The sequence below is a fragment of the Myxine glutinosa genome, chromosome 7, assembly GCF_964187855.1.
Source record: "Myxine glutinosa chromosome 7, kmMyxGlut1.1, whole genome shotgun sequence".
NCBI classification, from domain to species: domain Eukaryota; kingdom Metazoa; phylum Chordata; class Myxini; order Myxiniformes; family Myxinidae; genus Myxine; species Myxine glutinosa.
The window spans coordinates 147,153,779-147,179,813 of NC_136267.1; the positions used below are offsets into that span (position 1 = coordinate 147,153,779).

At 45.5% G+C, this 26,035-nt stretch overlaps 1 protein-coding gene across 3 annotated transcripts in view; it reads right to left on the reverse strand.

Annotated features, from left to right (window-relative positions):
• LOC137415615 (activin receptor type-2A) overlaps positions 1-26,035 on the reverse strand; it is a 187,618-nt gene that overhangs the window by 70,219 nt on the left and 91,364 nt on the right. The window contains exons 5-8 of one of the 3 annotated variants that reach the window (XM_078782394.1): positions 19,540-19,686; positions 7,452-7,595; positions 6,479-6,612; positions 571-1,386 (exon numbers count right to left, since the gene is read on the reverse strand). In XM_078782394.1, the coding sequence (XP_078638520.1) occupies positions 1,089-1,386; positions 6,479-6,612; positions 7,452-7,595; positions 19,540-19,686 (723 nt within the window). In that variant the 3' untranslated portion in view covers positions 571-1,088. Of the gene's footprint in view, positions 1-570; positions 1,387-6,478; positions 6,613-7,451; positions 7,596-19,539; positions 19,687-26,035 lie in introns of those variants that run through there. The other 2 variants (XM_078782392.1, XM_078782391.1) reach the window with 2 other exon arrangements.

The following is a 26,035-nucleotide window of genomic DNA, read 5'->3' on the forward strand; positions in this document are numbered from 1 at the left end:
GTGAAAACGGAGTACTCCCTTTCAGCGTGCGTCACTGCTGAGCCCCCTTCGGTGCCCGGCAATGACGATTTGCAATGCCTGGAGATGGCATAGGAAAGGAGCGAGCGGTGTACAACAAGAAAACAAGAAAGAAAACCAGAGTGAAAACTGAGTACTCCCTTTCAGCGTGCGTCACTGCTGAGCCCCCATCGGTGCCCGGCAATGACGATTTGCAATGCCTGGAGATGGCATAGGAAAGGTGCGGTGTACAACAAGTACAGATGCATTCAAAGTACACCGCTCCCATGCCAAATAATTAAATATCCCACAGCCTCCGGCGCCCGGCAATACCGCAGTGCAGCTCATAGAGAGTGCATTGGGAGGGAGAGGTGTACAATATAATTGATTGATTAATTGTATAATTAAAATCCCCAAAAAAAAATTCACAAAATATTTTCTTCATCAATTGGCTAATAGCATAGCTAAACCACCAGTGCTTCGTCCAAGATGTAACTTTTAGAAATTTAATTAAATAGGTAATTAATAAATAAATAAATTAATTGATTAATCAATAAATGGTTAATCAATAAATCAAAAATATCCTTTATGGCCACATCACCTGGTCACTGTCATGTCCAAATATTAGCTTCCTAGCTCAAAAGGTGCCTGAGATATTGCCCAGATGAGAAAGAAAATAAATAAATGATTAATAATGAAAATAAAGAAATAATAATCATAAAAAAATTAAATAGTCAATCAATTGGCTAATATAATACATAAACCACCACCATTTCATCAGAATCTGTAACAAAAAAAAAAAAGAAAAGTAGTCATTAATCAAATAATTAAATAATTAATCGCTTAATTAATTAATTGATTAATCAATAAATCAAAAATATCCTTTGCAGCCAAATCACTTGGTCATTGGCATGTCCAAATATCAGCTTCCTCGCTCAAGAGGTACCAGAGATAATGCCCAGAAGAGAAAGGAAATATATAAGTACTTAATTAATCACTAATAATTAAATAACTCCTCAATTAATTGATTAATCAAAAAAAACCAAAAAAACGTTTTTGACAAAGGACTTGCTCACTATTGTGCCGAAATTTCAGCTTCCTAGCTCAAAGGATGGCTGAGATATCGCCGGGACAAACAAACAAACAAACAAACAAACAAGCAACCAAGAAAACAAACAAACAAACAACCAGAGTGAAAACTGAGTACTCCCTTTCAGCGTGCGCCATTGCCGAGCCCCCTTCAGTGCCCGGCAATGACGATATGCAGCGCCTGGAGATGGCATAGGAAAGGTGCCGTGTACAACAACCAGAGTGAAAATTGAGTACTCGCTTTCAGCGTGCGTCATTGCCGAGCCCCCTTCGGTGCCCGGCAATGACGATATGCAGCACCTGGGGATGGCATAGGAAAGGTGCGGTGTACAACAGACAGACAGATTGACAAACAAACAAACGGACTCAAATGCAATACCCTCTCCTCTGGCGAAGGTAAAAATACAATAGTACGGTATAAAAACACAGTGACAGTTAAGGTGTAACCATTCTGATTCAAAATATGTAATGAATATATGGCATAGTGCAATGTCCGACTCCATTAGCATTTAAAACAGTGAAACCAATGTTGCGATTTACAGAAACATTCTCTATTGTTGTCAGTTCAAGTTTGTTTGAGCCATTTCCCAACTCGCTTTTTAAGCTGGTTACTGTAGGGAACAACAGCAACAACAAAGGTCAAAGATAGGAAAGAGAGATAGCCAAAAAAAGAAATGGTCTTTCTCTTCCAATCAAAAAAACAACTTGTCACCTCCCCCCCCCCCTCCCCCCTTCCCCAGGATTTTGATTTTGCAGGGCGCACACAGTCCACTTGCAACCCCCTTCCAGTAAAATTCCCAAAATGCAGAATCACTGCTCACCTCCACTCATTCGTTCCTCTATTTCCCCACCTGTGGAACCAACTTCCATATTCTCTTCAATCTCATTCTTCCCTCCAGGTATTCAAGAAAGCTGTTAACCACCATCCCCCATGTGAAACTATGATCTTTTCTACCCTCATTAAACCACCCCCCCAATTTTTTTTGCTTCTGTATTCATCTTGTCCACCTTTTGTGTTCTCCCCTCCCCCTTATCATTTTTTGCATCCCTTGTTTGTCCGTCTCCGTCTATCTTCTCTGTTGGCCCTGCAATTGGCATTTCTCCCTTCCCTTTTTGCTGTTTCTTTTCTTATGTTGCATCCTAATCTGTTCTGTGGTCTAGCTCTTCCACAAGCATTGACTCTGTATTAACTGGAACAATGCGACTGTGTCGTCAATATGCCTCCACATAGTCCCACAATGGGTAGATGCCATCACTCTGCATACGTATGGGTAGTGGATCACATTTGTGAAGTTTCATGTTGATTGGATAAGGTTCGTTTTTCTATCCAAGATGGCTGCCAAACCACGTGACCTATGACATCATCATTTTCAAACTATATGCAACAGTGATGTGAGATGATGTTTGTAAAATTTTGCATCAATAGGGTTAGCGGTTTCAGAGATATAATTATTTAATATTTTCCTTCAATCCAAAATGGCTACCAAACCATGTGACCTATACAACAACAAAAACAACAACATGCATTTTAAGGCCATTTTCCCTGCTAGAGCGGGGGTTAGCCTTGCGGTCCCCATGACAATCTTCTCCATTTTGCCCTATTTTCTGCATCTCTCCTTGTTAACCCCCTTGCCCGCATTTCTTCTTCAACCATCTTTAGCCAAGTCTTTCTCGGTCTTCCCCGTCCACTACTTCCTTCTACATTCATTTCCATCACTCTTCTCAACCAGTCACTTTCATCCTTCCTCAACACATGACCAAACCATCTCAACCTGTTCCTCTTCACAGCATCAATCACAGGCTCTATTCCCATCATCTTTCGCAATTCATCATTTGTCTTCCTCTCTCTCAACGATACTCCGCACATCCACCGAACCATTCGCATTTCCACCCTTTCCAGCCTTCGTTGCTGCTCTACATTCATGACCCATGTCTCGCTCCCATAAATCATAACACTTCTCATACATGCAGCACACACCTTTCCCTTCAGCTTCAACGACACTCCCCTCCTCATAAGCACGCCACTCAGTTCCCGAAACTTCTTCCATGCACATCTCACTCGAGCAACCGTTGCCGAGTCTGATCCACCTTCTCCATTCAGCATGTCTCCGAGGTAGCAAAATGTTTTCACACCTTCCAGCTTCACGCCGTCTCCAAGATCCAACTCAACATTTCCTCCATCTGCAGATCCCTCTGTGCACACCTTACATTTGAATGTAGCTGCCACACTGGTTAATGACCCTCTCAGACCGCTACATTTTTGATGAACCCACTCAGCGCACATTGTACATTGAATGGAATTCACTCCGACACCCTTCCTGCACACAGCACACGGCCACTTCCTAGTTCTTTCCACCTCACCACATGCTTTACCACTTGCCATCACCTTCGTCTTTCCTATATTCACCTTCAGACCTTTTGTCTCCATACATTCCTTCCACTTGTTCATCTTTTCCTTCAGTCCATCCATACTTTCCGCAATCAACACAAGATCATCTGCAGACAACAACTCCCACGGTAAACCCTCCTTTACGTTCTGAGCCAGCACCTCCATCACAGCTACAAATAGTAGTGGACTTAGTACCGACCCCTGATGCACTCCCACCTTCACCTCAAACTCACCACTGTTCCCATCCTTACAGCTGTGCGCGCTCTTTTGTACATTGCCATCACTACTCTGATCAACCATTCCTCCACTTCTAACTTCCTCAATGCCCATGTCAATACTTCGCGTAGAACCCTATTGAATGCTTTCTCCAGATCAACAAACCCAAGAAACAACTTCTTCCTCTTCTCCATCTACTTCTCCTGCAACTGCCTCACAATAAAGAGCGCGTCTGTCATTCCTCTTCCTGGCATAAATCCAAAGTGCATTTCGTCGATCTTCACCTTCTTCCTTATCCTCCTCTCCAACACCCTTTCCAATACCTTCATTCCATGCTCCAATAACTTTATCGCTCGGTACGAGCCACACTCCAGAGGGTCACCTTTCCCCTTGTATAGAGGGACGAGGGTACTCAGTTCCCAATCCACTGGAATGTGGCCTTCTTTCACCACCAGATTACAGATCTCTGTCATTCTCTTGACACCCCCAACTTCCTGCTGCCTTCAACATATCTCCCACAACTCCCGTCAGCCCTCCCGCTTTTCGACTCTTCATTGGTTTTATCGCTTCCTTAACTTCCTTCTCAGTTATCTTCTCTGCCGGTCCTAAAACTGGGTTACTCTCTATGTTGCCATCCATTCATTCTCTGTATTCAACAGCAATGTGACCTATGATGTCATAAATTTAATATTTCAATACAAATGGGTCATAGATCATGTGCATGCAATTTCAGCTTTTTAGGATAAGGAATTCGATTAAAACATTTTTGGCTGGTATACCACTTCACCTATTATGTCATTATTATCATGCTTTTGTTCCCCATTGAGAGTATTTGACAATGCACCAAGTTTCAAAGTTTTCCATTCAGCGGTTGCTGAGAAATAATTTTTTAATTATTTGCTTTTAATCCAAGATGGCTGCCATACCTCATGACCTATGACATCACAATTATCATAAAAACATTCTGCATGGGTGTGACTCCTACCCTGAAAGTTTTGTGTCAACCGGACATATGGTTACTGAGAAAAACGAGGTTTAGCCCAGAAGGACTCACGGACGGAAAACCCGAAAACATAATGGAGGTGGAGGCATAAAAAGGTCACACGAGAGAGAGGGAGAGATAGAGATAAAGAGAGATAAAGAGAGATAGAAGGAGAGAGAGAGAGAGAGAGATAGAAGATAGAACACATCAGCTATGTTTAGAACTAGAGTTATAATCTGCAAAATGATTTTCAAAGGGCACATAACCTTTGATCTGTTGAACCCAAAATTGAATCAGTTCATCTTTGTATCAAAGCCCTTTGCATGAAAAAACCAATTTACTTGTGCCAAGTTTGGTTGAAATCCATTCCATGGTTCACAAGTTATTGTGGCAACTATGATTTTCAATTAAAGATCACATGACCATGGGCCTTTGACCTTTTGAATGCAAAATCGAATCGATTTATCTTTACGTCATAATAAATACTTGTACCATGTTTGGTCAAAATCCCTTCATTGGTTCACAGGTTATCACGGGAACAAAACTGTTATGCACGCACAGCCAGAAAACCCAAAATCGGCTGTGGAGGATACAAATAAATTACTGGGTCATGCTTGGGTCAAAAGATCCCAGATGTGATGCATCCCCGTTTTCCGGTTGTCAGGCCATTTAGGTCAATTTTTAGTGAAATAGCTTTTGATGTGCAATTAGGAAATACTGTATAATACATAGAGCTAGCTGTATAAAAAAACCAAAAAAAAAAACCACCTTTAGAGGCCATTTTTCCCCGCAAGCGGGGGTTGGCCTTTTTCGGGAACTGTGGTTGTTGTTGTTTTTCGGTCCCCTTTTTGAAGCAATGTTTTACGGCCGGATGCCCTTCCTGCCGCCAACCCTGTTTGTTGCCTTTTACGACAAGCAGGGAATTACCAGTGAGCTGGTACTCAATTAGCCGACCTCGGAAGGATGATCAGGCTGAGTCAACCCCCCTGGCGTTAATTCAGCGATCGACCGGGATTCGAACCCAGGATCCTTGGTTATCCTAAGCTGGCACCCTAGCCGCTAGCCCAACACCAGGGACTGTATAGAGCTAGCTGTATAATGTATAAATACTGTATAATGTATAATACATAGCCCTGGTGTTGGGCTAGCGGCTAGGGTGCCAGCTTAGGATACCAAGGATCCTGGGTTCGAATCCCGGTCGATCGCTGAATTAACGCCAGGGGGGTTGACTCAGCCTGTCATCCTTCCGAGGTCGGCTAATTGAGTACCAGCTCACTGGTAATTCCCTGCTTGTCGTAAAAGGCAACAAACAGGGTTGGCGGCAGGAAGGGCATCCGGCCGTAAAACATTGCTTCAAAAAGGGGACCAAAAAACAACAACAACCACGGTCCCCGAAAAGGCCAACCCCCGCTTTGCGGGGAAAAATGGCCTCTAAACGGTGGGTTACATAGAGCACAAGGTACGTCAACGCACACAAAACACATCACAAGCAATAAGGCATCTGAAACAATAACATTTATTGCTAAGTAAATACCTTTCCAAAACGTTTTCAGAATAAAGCTTTTGCTGAGCAATTGGCTGGTCCATTACCTGCATGGCCACATGGAATTATGTGGTACGGCAATGATGGCAACAAGCTTGAAAAACTGCGCAGGTTGGATTTTCAGGTTTGACTTTGTGCCCAAATCAAAAAGAACATTCATCCCACATTAACAGATACAATCTGTTGCATTTCCAGCACGAACAATAAGTCTCCATTTTGTCCTAGTTTCAAAAAGATGGCAATTGGATAACAAAGCACTAACCTGTGGGCAATGGCAGGCTTTAAGTCTGGGCCCTCCTCGTGTAAGAAAGACAGTCCCCTTGCCATGCTCTCCGCAATACGGCACAATTCTACCCAGCTCAGTACATTTCCTTTGAGGAAATCTGTGATGGAGCCCTGAAGTGAGACAGAAAAACATGAACATATCCCGCAATGATTGAGTGCACAGCATGGGATCTTAGACACGATGTTGAAAAAGTATGAAATGACGGCAACTTAAAGGCCACAATTCTTCAGATTCTGAGTCACACACTGGGCCTGTCATACTCAAATCAGAGACTCCAACTCGATTCAGACTCGAGTGGCATTTTATTAACCACTCCAGACTACACCTGGGATTTGGGAGTCTTAAGGGGCCGGACACAAAATAAATATTATTCATTGTAAACATTTCATAATCGTCTTATACCTTACCAGATATGATTGGGTTCTGAATGAATCGTTTCGGATATGTTTTGTGTCATTGTGAGAGGGAAGGCTGTCCCTGAGGGGTGTATTTTACAAGAGGGGTGGGAGTGTATTTTGTTGGAGTCACGTATTATTTATGGGTGTTTGGGGGGTCATACAAAGCGTCACCGGGTGTCTCAGGGGGAACGGGAGGGGTGCGGAGGGGATGGCGGGTCAATTGTTTTGTGTACAACCCCGAAGACTTAACATGATGCGGGACTTAAACTTTTAGAGTCGAATCTATAGATTCGTGATTCAATAAAGTCATATTTGAGTGTGATGAGAGGGGGATGATGAGGGGGATGACGAGGGGGGTGCAGTGAGGGAATACAAGGAAATTCATGAGGCAGGCTCACATCATTGGTTAGCAGATGTGAATTAAAAAAAAACAATTTGAACAACTTGGCACTCAACTCCAGGTCTGTCAGATACTAATCCTATTAGCACATGCATGGAAATACTTTGTCTTCATTTGCGGGACAAACAAACTCCCACTCGTTCTTACAAACCTTTTCATGGTACACAGTGATGAGCCACAGTTCAGTGTCCAGGCCCGAGCCACGCCGCTCCCCGGCCAGAAACTGCAACAGGTGGTCGTGCTTCATGCCAGGTATACTGAACACATCCATCTCGTTCTGCCATGAATTCTTGTTCTGTGTTGATCCAGAGAGAAGTGTTCATACAAAAAAGGTGCCAGGAGAATACGATTCAATGATATGCCACGTTGGCCACAACCACCAGTGAAATGGTGCATTATTTGCCGCCATTACCAAATGATAACGCACATATTATACTGTAGATGTCGAATGCCTTCAAAACATAACAAAGAAAATTGAAAGAATGGACCGGCTGGCCATCCGTTCCCAGGAACCCTGGTTTATTGCATGCCACAGGGCACTCGGGTCACAGCTGCCGCTGTATTAAATGGGGCCAGGATGACAGGGAAAGTCTCACGTCAGCTGTTGCACCTACAAACACCTGCCGTGCAACGTCACAACGGCAGATTCAAGGCCGACCAGCACGGTGCGTGGAGGTTAGACAACTCTTGTATGGTGCTGTTCTCTATTGCGTTCTCATCTTGTGTAATACTGCGCATTGTTATTTGCATATTCTGTATCTATTATCTTATTCTAATATCTACCATCGCTTTCTTTGTCTTGCAGATTGATTGTTCATCGTTGTTGCTAATAAACCTGCATTCAATTGATACATTCTTGTTTATGAACAATCAACTCATCTGAAGATGCCTGCTGCAGTCTGCCCCTTCCCGAGCTGTGTCTACGTTACTGACAGCACCGACAATGCCGTTGCTGCTATCCAGCTCTCCATCCACGCCATGACTCACACGTCCATTGCACCAGCCAAACCGGACAAAGTCAGCCGTCCTCGTATCCAAACCGGCGGTACCAGCGAAGATTGGCAATATTTCACCAGAAGATGGGATGGTTACAAGGCAGCGACCCAGATAATCGGCAATGATGTTCGCGTTCAACTCCTTGAATGTTGTAATGCTAACCTACGACGTGACCTCCACCGCAGCAACCCATGCATTGAAATCAAGGACGAGGCAGCTATACTACAAGCCATTCGGTCCCTTGCTGTCCGAGAGGAGAATACTATGGTGTCCCGCGTCGACCTCCACAACATGCGACAGGACCGAGAAGAACCAATTCGTACCTACGCAGCCCGTCTGGCTGGTCAAGCTGAGATCTGCAAGTTTTCTGTTGTATGCTCATACAATCCCCCTACTGATGTCAACTACACCAAGGACATGGTTCGCGATGTCCTATGTCGGGGACTCGCCGATCAAGATATACAACAGGACATTCTCGGCGATCAAAATCAGAACATGAGCTTGGAGGAAGTTCTCACTTTCGTCGAGGCCAAGGAAGCAGGGAAACGTTCCCAGAATGCCTTGCTCGATAGTGAAGGCGCTCATGGCGCAAGCCAATACAAAAACTGGAAGAACAAAAGAGCCCTGATCACTACCGACAAGCAGGCGGCCATTTGTAGTTATTGCGGCAAAACTGGTCATGGCAAACAGCCGAACATCGACCAAAGGCGTCAATTCTGCAATGCCTACGGGAAAACATGCAGTAAATGCGCCACTCGCGGCCATTTTGCACATGTCTGCCGGGGAGGCACGAAAAAGGCGGACAACAAACCTACGGACAAATCAATGGATGCTCATGATGTGGAAGAAAGCAGCCAGGTCCACAATCTCCTCTGCTCTGTCACGGAACGAGAAATGGCCATTTGGAAGCCGCCAATTAAAAGGGCCATGGCCACCTTGTCAACTCCACTACACCTCGACCACCATATATTTGACCACCTCTCTGGCTGGACCAAGAAGAAGTCTCAACCATAGCAGCCGTACATAAAACTCATAGCACGGATCGATAAGGAAGCTTATGACCATTTCGGCCAGCCACTGTCATCCCGACCAAAATCGGCCAGGCTCCAGGCCATGGCCGACACTGGCTGTCAAAGCTGCCTCACAGGACTTAATATTTTCCACAAACTCGGGCTGCGTAATGAAGACCTGTTACCTGTCAACCTGAAGATGAATGCTGTTAACAGTGGAAGGGTCCGGATTATCGGCGCCATGCTCCTACACCTGTCTGGTCGCACAGCCAATGGCGACATTATTGAAACCCGACAAATCTGCTACATCTCACCTGACACACGGAACATGTATCTCAGTCGTGAAGCATGCGTCGATCTAGGCCTCGTGTCTAGTAGCTTCCCAACCATTGGCGAATCCAACACAGTTGGTGCTGCAGTGGCAGCAGTTATCGATGCAAATTGTAACTGCCCAGAAAGATCGCTTCCCCCTACACTGCCTACATCTATCCCATTTCCGGCCACTGACGAGAACCGAGAGAGGCTGGCGAAATGGCTACTGGAGTACTACAAAAGCAGCACATTCAATGTCTGCGAACACCAGCCACTACCCCACATGGAAGGTCCGCCTCTCACACTGATGGTTGACCCCGAGGCAACACCAAAAGCGGTGCACACCCCAGTGCCTGTCCCCTTACACTGGCAGGCAGAAGTCAAGGCTGGTATCGATCGCGACATCAAGTTAGGGGTTCTGGAACCGGTGCCAATTGGTGAACCAGTGACATGGTGCAGCAGAATGGTCGTCTGTCCAAAGAAGGATGGGACCCCACGGAGGACAGTTGATCTGCAACCACTGAATGCGCACTGCACACGTGAGACCCACCACACCCAGTCACCCTTCCATCAAGCAATGGCGGTGCCACATAACACCAAAAAGACGGTAACAGACGCCTGGAATGGCTATCACAGCGTTCCAATCAGAGAATGTGACCGCCATCTGACAACGTTCATCACACCATGGGGCCGATACCGTTACTGCACCACTCCCCAAGGTTACATCGCTTCAGGTGATGGATACTCCAGACGATTTGACGAAATTGTATCGGACTTCAAAAACAAGTCCAAATGTATTGATGATACCATCATGTGGAGCGACACATTGGAAGAGAGCTTTTTTCAGACATGCAACTGGCTCGACCTGTGCGGCCGTAAATGGGATTACGCAAAATCCGACGAAATTCCATTTTGGTCAGGACACGGTCGAATTCGCTGGATTCGAGATCACCATGGACAGTGTACGACCATGCCAAAGGTATCTCCAAGCGATACAGGACTTCCCCACACCAAAAACAATTACTGACATTCGCTCCTGGTTTGGGCTAGTCAATCAGGTAACATACTGCTTCAGCATGACCGAGAGGATGCGACCTTTTCGGGACCTCCTAAAACCATCCACCCCCTTCTACTGGGATGCAACACTACAATCCCTATTCGAAGAATCAAAACGACTCATCATATCTGAAGTCGCAAATGGGGTCCGGATCTTTGACAAGGAACGGACAACATGTCTCGCAACTGACTGGTCGAAGGATGGGATTGGCTTCTGGCTCCTCCAAAAACACTGCAGATGCCCTGGTGAAACCCCACAGTGCTGCCCCGATGGCTGGAAAATCACCCTTGCTGGAGGCCGCTTCACCCATGCAGCGGAGTCGCGCTATGCTCCGATAGAGGGTGAAGCTCTAGCAGTGGCGGACAGCCTGGAAAAAGTAAAGTATTTTGTGTTGGGATGCAAGAACCTGATTATTGCCGTCGATCACAAGCCCTTAATCAAGCTTCTTGGCGACAGACGATTAGAGGACATCCATAACACGCGGCTTGCCAACTTGAAAGAAAGGACTCTAGCATATCGTTTCCGAATTATCCATATCCCGGGAAAACGACACTGCGTACCAGATGCGATTTCACGACATCCGTCGGGTGCCAGACCATCGGAACGACTGCCACTGGTGGATGACATTTCCTCCATTGTGGATGTGGCCACATCGACTACACTATGACAGCACACCCTGACTGGCTGTGGACCACAGATGACGACACTGGCATGGAAATGGCTATTTCTATGGCAGCCATCAAGACGCTCGATTCTGTGCGGTCCGTCACTTGGGACGATGTTCGGGACGAAACAGCAAGTGACACTCAGATGCTGCAGTTACTCAATTCTATTGAGCAGGGTCTACCTGCCAGTCGGGACGATTTCCCTGTGTCCATTTTGGAATACTTTCCCTTCCGTGAACACCTCTACACTATTGATGGCATAGTGGTCGACAAGGGGAGGATTATCATCCCACCAAAGCTACGGAAGCTTGTCCTTGAGAATCTTCATGCTGCTCACCAAGGAGTCACGGCTATGACCACCCGGGCCAGCAGCTCGATCTTTTGGCCTGGAATCACTCCCCAGATTCATGAGATGCGCAATCGCTGCTCACACTGCAATCGGATGGCCCCATCGCAACCAAGCGCTCCACCTACAGCCTCAGCTGAACCTGCCTACCCTTTCCAGTACGTTTGTTCAGATTACTTTCATCACAAGGGTCGGAGTTATTTGGTCACCGTTGATCGTTACTCTAATTGGCCAATCATTCAGCTAACAACTGGCGGGGCACAAGGCCTAGTGAAATGTCTGCGGTCGAACTTCGCCACTTATGGTATCCCCGACGAATTGGCATCTGACGGTGGGCCAGAATTCACGGCACATGACACCCAAGACTTCTTGCGTCAGTGGGGCGTTAACCATCGGTTGTCATCCACTGCCTTCCCACACAGCAACTGTCGTGCCGAGATCGCAGTCAAAACATCGAAAAGAATGATCACCGATAACACTGGTTCCAATGGTGAACTAGACACTGATCGGTTCCAACGTGCAATACTCCAGTACCGGAATGCACCGGATCAGGACACTAGGTTGTCTCCAGCCATGATCATCTTCAAGAGGCCAGTCAAGGACTTCATACCCATCATCCCAGGCAGATACTTGCCATCGGACACCTGGCGGGAAACACGCAACAATCGTGAGGAAGCTTTGCGCATTCGGCATGCCAGGGAGATCGAAAGACTCTCTGAACACACGACAAAACTACCTCCACTGGCCGTCGGGGACCATGTCCGGATCCAGAACCAGACCGGCCTGGAACCACGAAAATGGGACCGGACCGGAACCGTGATTGAGGTAAAACAATTCGATCAATACGTTGTCAAGGTGGATGGCTCCGGAAGAATCACTCTCCGGAATCGTAAGTTCCTGCGACGTTTTACACCTTTCAGCATGACAACTCCCACTACGACTGGCAAAAGTGGCATGCTGCCAAGCGTTATGCCAATCGTACCGAAATACTTAATGTCTGGTACCCAACCCATCGCCGCTCCAAGAGTCTGTCTCAATCCTGTTACCACTCCCCAGAAGGGTGAACCCCAACATGTCATTGCGCCGGGCTTACCATCACAGACATTCCGCTCCACCACCGCGATGACACCACCCGCGAGAGTCGCTAACCAACCACATGTGCAGACCACCGCCACCTCCACAGTCACTGCCTATTTCTGCCCCCTTGACGGTTCGGGTGATGATGGACCAGCTGGAGGGGACTCCGGCGTCGGACAGGGCGATGGTGAACCACCCACCGAAGACTCCCACAATGGACCAGGAAATTACGAACTGCCCTCAGAGGACTCCGACGATTGATCGGGTGGTGACGGGCCGCCCGAAGCGAATTATCAAACCACCAGCCCGATTCAATTCAGAAGAATATGAATTATAAACTCATGTGATCCTTTTTCTCTGTCTCCAGTTTTCGTTCTATTCTGTGTCACAATTGAACGTTTTTGGGAAAGGGAGATAGACAACTCTTGTATGGTGCTGTTCTCTATTGCGTTCTCATCTTGTGTAATACTGCGCATTGTCATTTGCATATTCTGTATCTATTATCTTATTCTAATATCTACCATCGCTTTCTTTGTCTTGCAGATTGATTGTTCATCGTTGTTGCTAATAAACCTGCATTCAATTGATACATTCTTGTTTAGAGGTCACTGTTGCCGGACTCGTTTTGCAGTAATGAAGCAAATGTCATCACTCTTATCGCAAATGACAACGATGTGCACTCATTTGCAAAGGTCTGATTTTAACAAAGTAAAACATTCGTACATCTTTATTGAGCAAGTGCTCAATGTGCTTTCATGTGTTGATAAAAAAAAAGAAAAGAAATACGCAGATACAGTTGTTATTATAAAGGTCGTGGCTTGCTTCAAATCCATTTTGAAGAAAATTGCATTTATTACTCACAGCTAATATGAAAAAAAGAATAGAATTCTTATTCGATCAAAAACAACAGCAGTGTGTACAGATCAAAACTTTGCGAGTTAGAGGCCAATTCATACCTATTTCGATTTTTCCGCAGAGACATCGCAATAAATTCAACTTAAACACAGTTAAAACCTCCACATCATGTGGTCCATATATCACGCGGTCGTCTTCCTCATGTGGACAATTCTCCCTCCATAAACGATTACCGAGACTAGAATGACCTCGATCGCACATTCATATGCTTTACACTGCCATCGCTCTCTTGAAGGAAGCCATTGTTTCACGTTGAAAGGCCATCGATACTGCGCCCACTTCTGAGACCGGAACCACGAGGCCTTGTAAGCATAGAAGCTGTGAGTGAGCAATACATTGCCCTCAATAAGCTTTCGATCGTCATAAAGCAAACTCAAATTGCTCAAACATTAAGTGCTTGAGAAAAGAAATGAAAGCCTGAAATGAAAGAAATGAAAAATGAAATGGAAAGAAATGCAAAGAAATGAAAGAAATGAAAAATGAAATGAAAACAAATGAAAAATGAAATGAAAGCTCTCTTTCATTAATCATCCACTTTCTAAACTCCCCCCTTGCCCCTCCCCTCCAAATCTCCCCCCTTGCCCCTCCCCTCAAAAACTCCCCCCTTGCCCCTCCCCTCCTAAACACCCCCCTTGCCCCTCCCCTCCTAAACTCCCCCCTTGCCCCTCCCATTCAAAACTCCCCCCCAACCCCTCCCCTTCTAATCTCCCCCCCAACCATCCCTCCGAAATTCTCCCCCCTCCCACCTCCACCTCAAAGCTGCCTCCTCCCCACTTCGTCTCCCTACCATCTCATACCTCCACCTCCCCCAACCTTCTACTTTCCTCTGCCCCCCCCTCAAACAACCCCTCACTGTGCCTCATCCCATCACCATCAAACCTTTGGTCCTCCTCATCCTTCCCTCGCTTGTAACTCTTCTGTAATCTCTGACACGATCAACTGCTCTCCCTACATCCCCCTCTCATCCTGCATCTGACCCTACCCCTACCCCTCCCCTCCCCTGTCCTGCACCCGATGCTCCCCCTCTCTCCTCATTAACGGTATGGACCTCAAACATCCGGGGCCTTTGCTCAAACCTGATTGATCTCTCCATTCAGGTTGCTTCTGACAATCCAGACTTGATCTGCTTAACAGAAACTTTCCTCCTTCAAGATGTCTCTGATTCCTTAATATCTCTTCCTGGTTACTCCCTCCTCCGGTATGATAGACCTGAGCATCGTCCTGGTGGTGGGGTTGCTGTCTTTATCAAAAACGCTCTTCCTCACTCTCCTTGCACTGCCCTCTCCCCGCCCCACCCCCAGGAGTACCTCTGGCTACGGCTTCCTCTCCGCTCCCACCTTTTGTTCATATGTGTTCTGTACTGTCCTCTAAACAGTGATGACTCCATTTACATTTCGCTGTCTGACAACATGGACCAACTTGTATCCACTCATCCAAACTCTCTCTTCCTCATATGTGGCAACTTCAACTGTCATCATGCCAGCTGGCTGGGTGTGGGTTCCTCTCTCACCAGCCATGGCACCTCAGCAAAGGACTTCTGCGACTCATTGGGACTGACACAATCTGTCAATTTCCCGACCCGGATCTCAGCCAATGGAGTATCTTCTCTTCTGGACTTGGTTATGACAAACTTCCCTGCTAATGTCTGCTGCTCTTCTTCTGCTCCAATCGGTTCTTCTGATCATGTGCTTGTTAAAGTGGACATCTCTCTGGCCATTCTCAGAGAGCCTCCTCAGCACCGACGAGTCTGGCATTTCACTCAGGCTGACTGGCACGGTCTGCAAGTAGCCATCAATCATCTGGACTGGTCTCCCATCTCTACTGCATCTGACATCAATTCTTCCTGGGAATTCTTCCAAAGCAAACTGCTCTCTCTCATCTTCAGTTGTCTTACCCTTCCTCCCGTCTATGGTACACTGAATCTTGTGGTGAGGCAGTTGCCCTGAAACAACTTGCCTTTGCCTCTTGGAAGGCAAATCCAACTGAAGGCAATCTCAGCTCCTTCCACCAAACTCGGAACAAGTGTGTGTCTACCCTCAGGAGTGCCAGGAAGCACTATCTCTCCACACTCAAGATTGAACTCTCAAACCTGTCTCCTTCCTCCAAATCCTGGTGGCGTCTGGTCAAATCCGTTTCTGGTATTTGTTCCCCCTCCATCCCTCCCTTACCTCAAATGGCGACACAGTTGACACCGCACGTGACAAAGCCGAATGCCTCAACTCTGTGTTTGCCTCAAAATCTTGTGTCCCAAACCCATCTCTCTCTGTTCCCACCTTTCCCAGTCAAACCCAACTGCTCCTGGACTCTGTGTCCTTCTCTCCTGACAAGGTGGATAAGTTTTTGTCAAACCTCGACTCTGATTCTGCAACTGGACCAAACGGCATCAGCCCACGGGTCCTAAAATCCTGCTCTGCCGCTCTATCTCACCCTCTCTCTGTTTATTTTCACCCTCTCTTTTGCTCAAGGTCATCTGCCAGCATCTTGGAAATCAGCAAACATTCCCGCTTTACACATAAAAGGTGCAAAAACAGATCCTTGCAACTACAGACCAAACAGCCTGCTCCCAATTATCAGCAAAGTCATGGAATCCATCATTGCTTCGGATATCAAATCCTTCCTCTTCTCCAATGGCTTGATTCCAATGGCTCTGATGATCAATTTGGATTCAGACCAGGCCATTCTACTCTAGACATGCTGCTTCTGCTGTCTCAACAATGGATGGAGGTCCTCAATGCCAAACAGGAAATCAGAGCTGTCTCCCTTGACATATCACGTGTCTTCGATACGGTCTGGCACCCAGCTCTGCTCAACAAACTCTCCTCCTATGGTATCCATGGAAATCTCCACTCATGGCTTGCGGACTTCCTCTCTGGTCGTAGGCAATGTGTGGCCCTGAATGGATTTCTCTCATCTCCCCTTCCTGTTCTGGCTGGAGTTCCCCAAGGTAGTGTTCTGGGCCCTGTGCTATTTCTGGTCTTCATCAATGATCTCTCCGACTCTCTGGAAAATCCTCTCTATCTCTTTGCTGATGACTCCACTATCTGCCGCTCCATTCCTCATCCCTCAGATCGGCAGTCTGCAGCCTCCTCACTCTCTGCAGACCTGGACAAAATCACAGATTGGTCAAACAAGTGGAACATGTCTTTCAATCCTGACAAATCCCACACTCTTACTATGTCTCTCCGAAAAGACCGAATGGAAAACCCTCCCATCTACTTTCTCAACAATCCTCTCCAAGAAGTTCTGTCGCTCAAGCTTTTGGGTCTCACTATCTGCCATGATCTTTCTTGGGATAACCACATTTCCAAGCTGGCCTCTAAAGCCAGCATCCTCCGTCGTGCGAAGTCCTTCCTTGGCACACCTGAGCTCCTCACCACATACAAGGCTTTCATCCGCAGCTCAATGGAATACTGTTCCCCCCTCTGGGCCGGTGCTCCTGCCTCACACCTGGCTCGGCTTTACGCTGTTGAAACCAAAGCTTTCAGAATCATTGGAATCTCCTGCGATGAAGCTAACTCCAAGGGCCTTTCACTCACTCACCGCAGGCAGGTTGGTGGTCTTTCTGTCTTCTACCGACTCCTCTCCGGCCTTTCTCCCCCAGCTCTCTCTGTGCTCTGTCTCCCTAATATTCCTACAGGTCGCACAAGATCTGCCAGCAACCCTCTTATGGTTAAACTGCCAAAATATAGGCTCTATGCTCACTAGGGTGGTCCAAAAAACATCGATCTCTCCGATTTTGATGCTCTACTGGATTATTGTTAGAAATGGTCTAAAACATTCACCCACCAAATATTTTCGCTCAATTCCATCTAGAAACTCATTCACACTTCAATTGAAATATGGCGTTTTTCACCAAATTTGGCTATTTTCGGCAAATATGGACAAAAGTTAAAATCATGTGACACAAATGTATTTATTACAGATTTCACATAATGTTACTTAAATGCGGCACAGGCATCAAGTAAATTATCTCATCTGAACCATTTCCATAAATATCTTGATAAAAGATATACGAACAATAATTGGATAGGACATGGCATTTCAAGTTCTAGACCTATGTTGATGTGTACGCATATAATGACATAAAAAGCATAGCATCTTGGAGTTAGTGTGATGTATGTGTGATGTGTGTATGAGTTTATAGATGACTCAGATGCAAAATATTTTTTGGGTGAATGATTTAGACCATTTCTAACAATAATCCAATAGAGCATCAAAATCCAGATAAAAAAGTGATTTATTTTGCATTTTTGGACCACCTTAATGCTCACCTTCACTCTTTCATTCCCCTTTTCTCCCGCCTCTGGAACAATTGAAAACCTTGATCTTTTCTACCCCCGCTAATACACCCCAGATACACTTTTTTTGAAATTCCAACTTCTTTCCTGGAAGTCCTTGCAGTGTTGATGTGTTTTATACCTCTCCCACCTCCCCCCAAGCCCTCTCCCTCCCACATTTCTCTCGATGTCCTTGCTCTCAAATGTTGTGTTTGTGTCCTTCCCCCTCTCTCCCCATCTTGTGTTCCGCTCCCCTTATTTTGTGTTTTTTGTGTCGGTTGCCTTTTTGTGCGATTAATGTTAGCTCTTTCACGAGCCTCGATCTTGTATACAAAAACAAAAACAAACAAACAAAAAAAGCCACCATTAGAGAAAATGGAAAATTGTTACGAACCCACGAGCAAAGAGCAATACGAAATGAATAGAATATAATTAAATTAAATTAAAGAGAAGGGGGGGGGGGGGGGAGCTTTTAACGGGAGTGAGCAGCTCACAAGAAAACATTTATTTTGCTTTACAAAAGAAGCAAAGAATTTTGTCCAAGGTATTAAAAAATGATCCGAAACAGAATTGCCCCTTTTAAAAAAAACACATGTATGTGGGTGGGCCCGTTACACGAGTCCTAACCCAAAATGCAAGTGTGATGACAGAGGAAAACTAGAAGGCATCTCAAAATGCAAGGCCCATCCATGTCCGCTTTGTACTCGAAATAAACGTGACAAAAAAAAACAGCTGAAAAATAAAAGGAAAATGTATCAATTAGTCTTCTCCATATTCTCACCCATCTCTTGCTGTGTGGTGGAAGGACTAATAGGTTGTACATTATGTGAAAAATAACACTTGTTGAAACCAGATTCTAACTCGAATATAGGACACTGATTAATCCTTGATATGAGTGCACTTCAAACACGGTTCCCAGGTAAGAACAAAACATGAGTGGTGAGTGTGAAATAAATCAGTGTCTTTTGCTATCTGATGATCTGAAAGTTCTTAGCCTTCCTCCCGACCTCGTCCAAATTTTTTTTAGCAGGAGACTGTAATAAAGTGAGATGTGTAAGTCGGAGTAGAAATTGTGGTGACGTCATATTAAAATAGCCCCGAGTAGGCTGACGGCCATCTCTTGAGATTGTAGTTCAGACCGCTGCTGATTTTGGGGGAGAAAGAAAGCAGGAAGTAAAATGTGCTGTTGACTCATCAATGTGCCTCATCAGCACGCCAGTCAAGCCTGGTGTTGGCTTAGCGGTTAGGGTGCCGGCTTGGGGTCCTAGGATCCTGGGTTCGAATCCCGGTCGATCGCTGAATTAACGCCAGGGGGGTTGACTCAGCCTGCCATTCCTCCGAGGTCGGCAATTTGAGTACCAGCTTGCTGGGATGAATGATCACGGTGTGTACCCCGATTTAGAATAGGTACACCGTATCCCTGCGCATCTTAAGAGCGTGACCAAGGGTTGGCGTCAGGAAGGGCATCCGGCCATAAAAACATTGCCTCAAACAGCGAACCATGATTGTCATGGGGCCCGCAAGGCCAACCACCGCTCTAGCGGGGAAAATGGCCTTAAAACGACCATTCATTCATTCACTCACCCCAAGAGGGAAAACCTTCACGGCAACAAGCTGGTTGAGCATTTGCGCCTTCCAGACAGTGCCGTAATGGCCATGGGCACGTAGTTCAAGAAGCTGCAGAGGCTTCAGCCCGAGCAAAGGGGACGCTGGTGTTGCATCTGGGTCCTGCTGAAAGCATCCAGTAACACATGAGGCACGGGTAACCCAACAAAGATTTGTGTACGAGTATACTCGTAGTTGCTAAAGATGTCGGTCCATAAACCAAAATAACAACAACAATCTATGACTACTGTTTTAATGACCTCAATTAATCCCACCTTCTTATGTGGTCTGCAGCAAGTAGAGAGGAAGGTTGGTGAAAGCCTTTCAGGAACCAGTCTAAATATATAAATAAATATCTCCGATTCACTGATTGGAGTTATGTTAGAGTGGGAATTTGAAAATTGTTCAGTGCCGGAAAAAATTTGCCTATTCTTCATTGAAAACTATCGCTAGAATTTTCCCATCCACCAGCAAAAGTCAGCAGACGAGCCCCGAGCATAACATCCATACAAACGACGGCACACTATTCGATGCAATGACGTTCTGGCAAAATAACCAATGTGACAATTATTACACTGCGCTCGTGAAACGAAAACCAGGGTTAAGCATTCGGTTGCATACGTGCGTGCCTAGGTGTGGCGTGCGTGCCTAGGTGTGGCGTACGTGCGTGCGTACGTGTCTGCATTTTAAAAATTAATTTTCTCGACAACCTTTGGTCCGATTGACACGGAATTGTATAATTTTTTTTATTCCTAATTATGACATCATAAGTCACGTGGTATGGACGCCATCGTGGAAAAACATTACACCTCTATATATCTCCAAAACCGCTCAATGGAAAAAAATTAAACATGGATCATTGTCAAGTACTCCCCATGGGGAATAAGATATGTTGATAATGATGTCATCGGTGCCTTCATTACGACGTCATAATTTGACAAGTACAATGCTTGATCAGATCAGTATGAAAAAAAAAAAAAAATTCCTCTGCAACTGTTAGTCCGATGGACACGAAATTTTCAGAATATGAGCTGCTCCTCCTGTAGAATATTTTAATGATAATCATGACGTCATAGGTCATGTGGTACAGGCGCCATCTTGGAAAACCCGAAAAACGTTGCACCTCTATATCTCCAAAACCACTCCATGGAAAAAATTGAAACGTGGCTCATTGTAAAGAACTCCATGTGGGGAATAGGTGTTGCTCATTATGATGTCATTGGTGCCATAATTGTGATGTCGTAATTCGACAGGGACAACGCTTAGTCTGATCAGTTTGAAATTTATTGAGCGTGATCTATGCAACAATTATATTAGAGAATATAAATTTATGATGTCATCGCTCATGTGGTCTGGCAGCCATATTGGATCAAAGAAAAAAAAAAACGTTCAAAAACAAGAGTTGGCTCGCACCAAGTTGACTGTGCAGGGCAAGCATTCTATGAATATCATCTAGTTATTTTAAGAGTCAGGCTGAGAATCAAACCCAGCACGAGACAGCTCAAAGCTAAGTGAGCAAAGACTGAACCACCCTGTCAGACTCAAAATAATAATAATAATAATAATAATAAAAACCAACGAGAAAGCATCTCAAAATTCAAAGCCCATCTGCGTCCGCTTTGCACTCAAACCATACTTGGAAAAACAACAGCTAAAGAAAAACATATGGGCAATACCCCTGGCGCTCACCTGGTAGAATAAACAGTATACTGCACTGATTAAAGGTATTTTAAACCAATTTCAATGCTTGCGAGAAGACAGGGCAGAATGTAGAATCATACTAACATAAGCATAAGACCTTAAAACAACAACAACAACAACAACAACAATAACAACAACAGGCATTTTAAGGCCATTTTTCCTGCAAGAGCAGGGGTTAGCCTTGGGGTCCCCATGACAATCTTCTCCATTTTGCCCTATTTTCTGCATCTCTCCTTGTTAACCCCCTTGCCCGCATTTCTTCTTCCACCATCTTTAGCCAAGTCTTTCTCGGTCTTCCCCGTCCTCTACTTCCTTCTATATTCATTTCCATCACTCTTCTCAACCAGTCACTTTCATCCTTCCTCAACACATGACCAAACCATCTCAAGCTGTTCCTCTTCACAGCATCAATCACAGGCTCCTATTCCCATCATCTTTCGCAATTCATCATTTGTCTTCCTCTCTCTCAACGATACTCCACACATCCACCGAACCATTCGCATTTCCACCCTTTCCAGTCTTCATTGCTGCTCTACGTTCATTACCCAAATCTCGCTCCCATAAATCATAACACTTCTCACACATGTAGCATACACCTTTCCCTTCAGCCTCAACGACACTCCCCTCCTCATCAGCACGCCACTCAATTCCCGAAACTTCTTCCATGCACATCTCACTCCCGCAACCGTTGCCGAGTCTGATCCACCTTCTCCATTCAGCATGTCTCCTAAGTAACAAAATGTTTTCACACCTTCCAGCTTCATGCCGTCTCCAAGATCCAACTCAACATTTCCTCCATCTGCAGCTCCCTCTGTGCACACCTTACACTTGAGTGTAGCTGCCACACTGGTTAATGACCCTCTCAAACCATGACATTTTTGATGAACCCACTCAGCGCACATTGTACATTGAATGGAATTCACTCCGACACCCTTCCTGCACACAGCACACGGCCACTTCCCAGTTCTTTTCACCTCACCACATGCTTTACCACTTGCCATCACCTTCGTTTTTCCGAGATTCACCTTCAGACCTTTTGTCTCCATACATTCCTTCCACTTGTTCATCTTCTCCTTCAGTTCATCCATATTTTCTGCAATCAACACCAGATCATCTGCATACAACAACTCCCACGGTAAACCCTCCTTTACGTTCCGAGCCAGCACCTCCATCACAGCTACAAATAGTAGTGTACATAGTACCGACCCCTGATGCACTCCCACCTTCACCTCAAACTCACCACTCTTCCCGTCCTTCGTCCTTACAGCTGTGCACGCTGTTTTGTACATTGCCATCACGACTCTGATCAACCATTCCTCCACTCCTAACTTTAGTTCCTCAATGCCCATGTCACTACTTCACGTGGAACCCTATCGAATGTTTTCTCCAGATCAACAAACCCAAGAAACAACTTCTTCCTCTTCTCCATGTACTTCTCCTGCAACTGCCTCACAATAAAAAGCGCGTCTGTCGTTCCTCTTCCTGGCATATATCCAAACTGCATTTCGTCAATCTTCACTTTCTTCCTTATCCTCCTCTCCAACACCCTTTCCAATACCTTCACTTCATTCCATGCTCCAATAACTTTATCGCTCGATACGAGCCACAGTCCAGAGGTTCACCTTTCCCCTTGTATAGAGGGACGAAGGTACCCAGTTCCCAATCCACTGGAATGCGGCCTTCTTTCACGAACAGATTGCAGATCTCTGTCATTCTCTTCACACCCCAATTTCCCGCTGCCTTCAACATATCTCCCACAACTCCCGTCGGCCCTCCCGCTTTTCTACTCTTCATTGCTTTTATCGCTTCCTCAACTTCCTTCTCGGTTATCTTCTCTGCCGGTCCTAAAACTGGGTTACTTTCTATGTTGCCATCCCATTCATTCTCTGCATTCAACAGCATTTCCATATATCTCTTCCATCTTCCTTTAATTCCATCTGGGTGCACAACGATTTGTCCCACTTCATCCTTCAAGCAACTCACCCCCATTACATCACACCTCGCTTTCGCTATCTGCTTTGCAATCCTGAATACCGCTCTCTGACCCTCTTCCAAATCCAAGCGTTCTGCGAACATTTTCCTACATGCCTCCTGCGCCTTTGCTACCTCTTTCTTTGCAGCCTTCTTGGCTGCCTTATAACTTTCATGCTCTGCCTTTTCTGCCCCCATACACTTCGCCTTCTGCCACTCCTTGAACTTCTTCCTCTTCTCGTCAATCTTCTTTCCAACTTCATCATCCCACCCCCATGTTTCCGAGTGCCTCGGTGGTCCTTTTGTCCATCCACATACCTCACCAACGGCTCCCAACAGACTATCTTTCATTGACATCCAACCACTTTCAAGCTCAACCACATCATCCTCTTCCATACTCAGCCTCTCTTTTAATGCCTCCCTCACTGGCACCTCTTTCAACTTCCACACCTTCCTTCTCGGTTGGTATTTCACCCGCCGAGCTCTCCTCACACCTTTTACCCTTATGTCGTAGACAACCAAGTGGTGCTGTGAAACAGCCTCCTCCCCCAGGATCACCTTTGTGTCCCGGAGGTGCCCCCTATCTCGCCTACGCACCAGCAGATAGTCAACGGTTGTCGTCGACCCACCTGACGTGTATATGACAAGCTTATTATCCTCTTTCTGGAACTGAGTATTACAAATCAACAAATCAGCTCCATCAGCAAACTCCAAAATCCTTTCACCTTCTCCATTTCTCACACCATATCCGTAACCCCCATGAACTCCCTCAAAACCGTCCATACTCCTTCCCACATGTCCAATTAGGTCTCCTCCTACCACAACAACTTCCTTATCTTTCACGTTTTCCATCAGCTTCTCTATTGCACACCAGAACTTGTCCTTCTCTTCATCGCCCCGACCAACCTGCGGAGCATATCCTGAGATGACGTTCACCAAGAGCTTTCCAATCATCATTTTCACCATCATCAACCTTTCACTCACTCTCGTCACACTCACCACACTGTCTACAAACTCCTCAGAAAACAGGACACCAACACCATTCACGCCTTCTGGGCACCCTTGCCACACAAACTTGTATTTAATTTCTGTCCCTTAAATAAGAATATAAGTTAAATAAGACGTTAAACAAACAAAGAAAAAAATACCTATTTTGGGGGGCAACCCCCTGCCCCCCCCCTCCCACCCCGAGTACCTCCTCAGACCCCAATTTGTCTAATGCCTTGAACAAGCATTGTTGGTACATCACGGGTGATGAAGGTTGTGGTGAGGTTTCATCAAAATTGTGTATGCATGGTCTGAGAAAAAAAGCAAATTCCTATTTTGGGGGACAAGCCACCCCTCCCCCCCCCCCCCCCATAGACCACCTTAGACCCCGATTTTTTAAATGCCAGGAACAAACTTTGGTACAACACAGGTGATTAAGGTTGTGGTCAAGTTTCATCGGAAATGCGGGTGTAGTTTCAGAGAAGAAGGCAAATTCCTATTTTGGGGGGGGGGGGGGGGGGGTCAAACCTGGATCCACTTTGACCCCCAGTAGACCCCCTTAGACCCCGACTTTTTTAATGCCGTGAACAAACTTTAGTCACAACACAACAAATATAATTTCTGCTAAATTTGGTCACAATCCCATCAGCGGTTTCGGAGAAGAAGTTTCAAGTGTTTACGGACTGACAGACGGACGGACGGATGGACGGACTGACGAGGCACCATCGCATAAGCTCCCCTGAACTTAGTTCCAGGTGAGCAAAAAAAAAAAAAAAGCATCATTTATTCATCAGTTTTCTGCATATTCTTGTAACAAAACTTTGACAAAAGCTCAAATGGTTAACAGTTAAAAAAAACAGACACCCATTCAAATGGAATTTTACCTGGATAATGTGCCAAGTGCACATTCATACAAGGTAGAGCAACAAAAATGGACAACATAAAATTGACACAAATACAACAGCACAGGAACTAGACAATGAAGCATCATACAAATTAATACTTCAGAGTAAAAGAGGGCAACCAAATATGTGACAAACAAATGTGCAAACAATTACCAAATAATACCTGCATAGAACGATGCTGATAATGAAAACATACCTTTCTCCAAGGATCAAAATCAAAGCCAGAAACCAACCAGTGTTCCAATACAGCTGCGGATTAATAAACTGGCTACAATCAGAAGTCAATAAACTGGATATCAAAACAAGGAAACTCCTCACCCTCCATAAAATGTTTTGCAAAAATTAATGCATGCTGAGAATGTACCTGCCGAGACGAAGGGGAGGTAGCCACTTGATGGAGCTCAACCAAGTGCACAGAATGACAACGGTAGGATTGGCTGAATATGTAAAAAGTGCAACAGACTACCGAATCAAATTTGTAAGCAAACACGAAGACAACAAACCAGAGAAGGTATACATAACCCACCAAGCAAAAAATATTCAGAGACAGGTGCGAATGGAAGATGTCACACAAGAAACCGAAACAAAGAGTACAGCCCCAACAATTGCAAAAAAGAAGAAATAAAAATACAAAACGAAATATCAATAGATATACACCGACAACTGGGAAAACGATAAAAGAGCAGGAAGGTATAAAAAAAAAAAAAGTTGGACAGATTGGGAGTAAACAAAGAAGGCTCTTTGGTATGGCTAAGAAGAGGTGCTCAACTGGGACGGACAGCAAATCATTAAAAATGCCCAAGACCAAGGACACTACACCAACGGCTTAAAGAAAATGGCGGGACTGTGTCAATCGGACAAGTGTAGGTTCTGCAAGGTAGAAACAGGAAGTGCGAGCCACTTCCTAACGG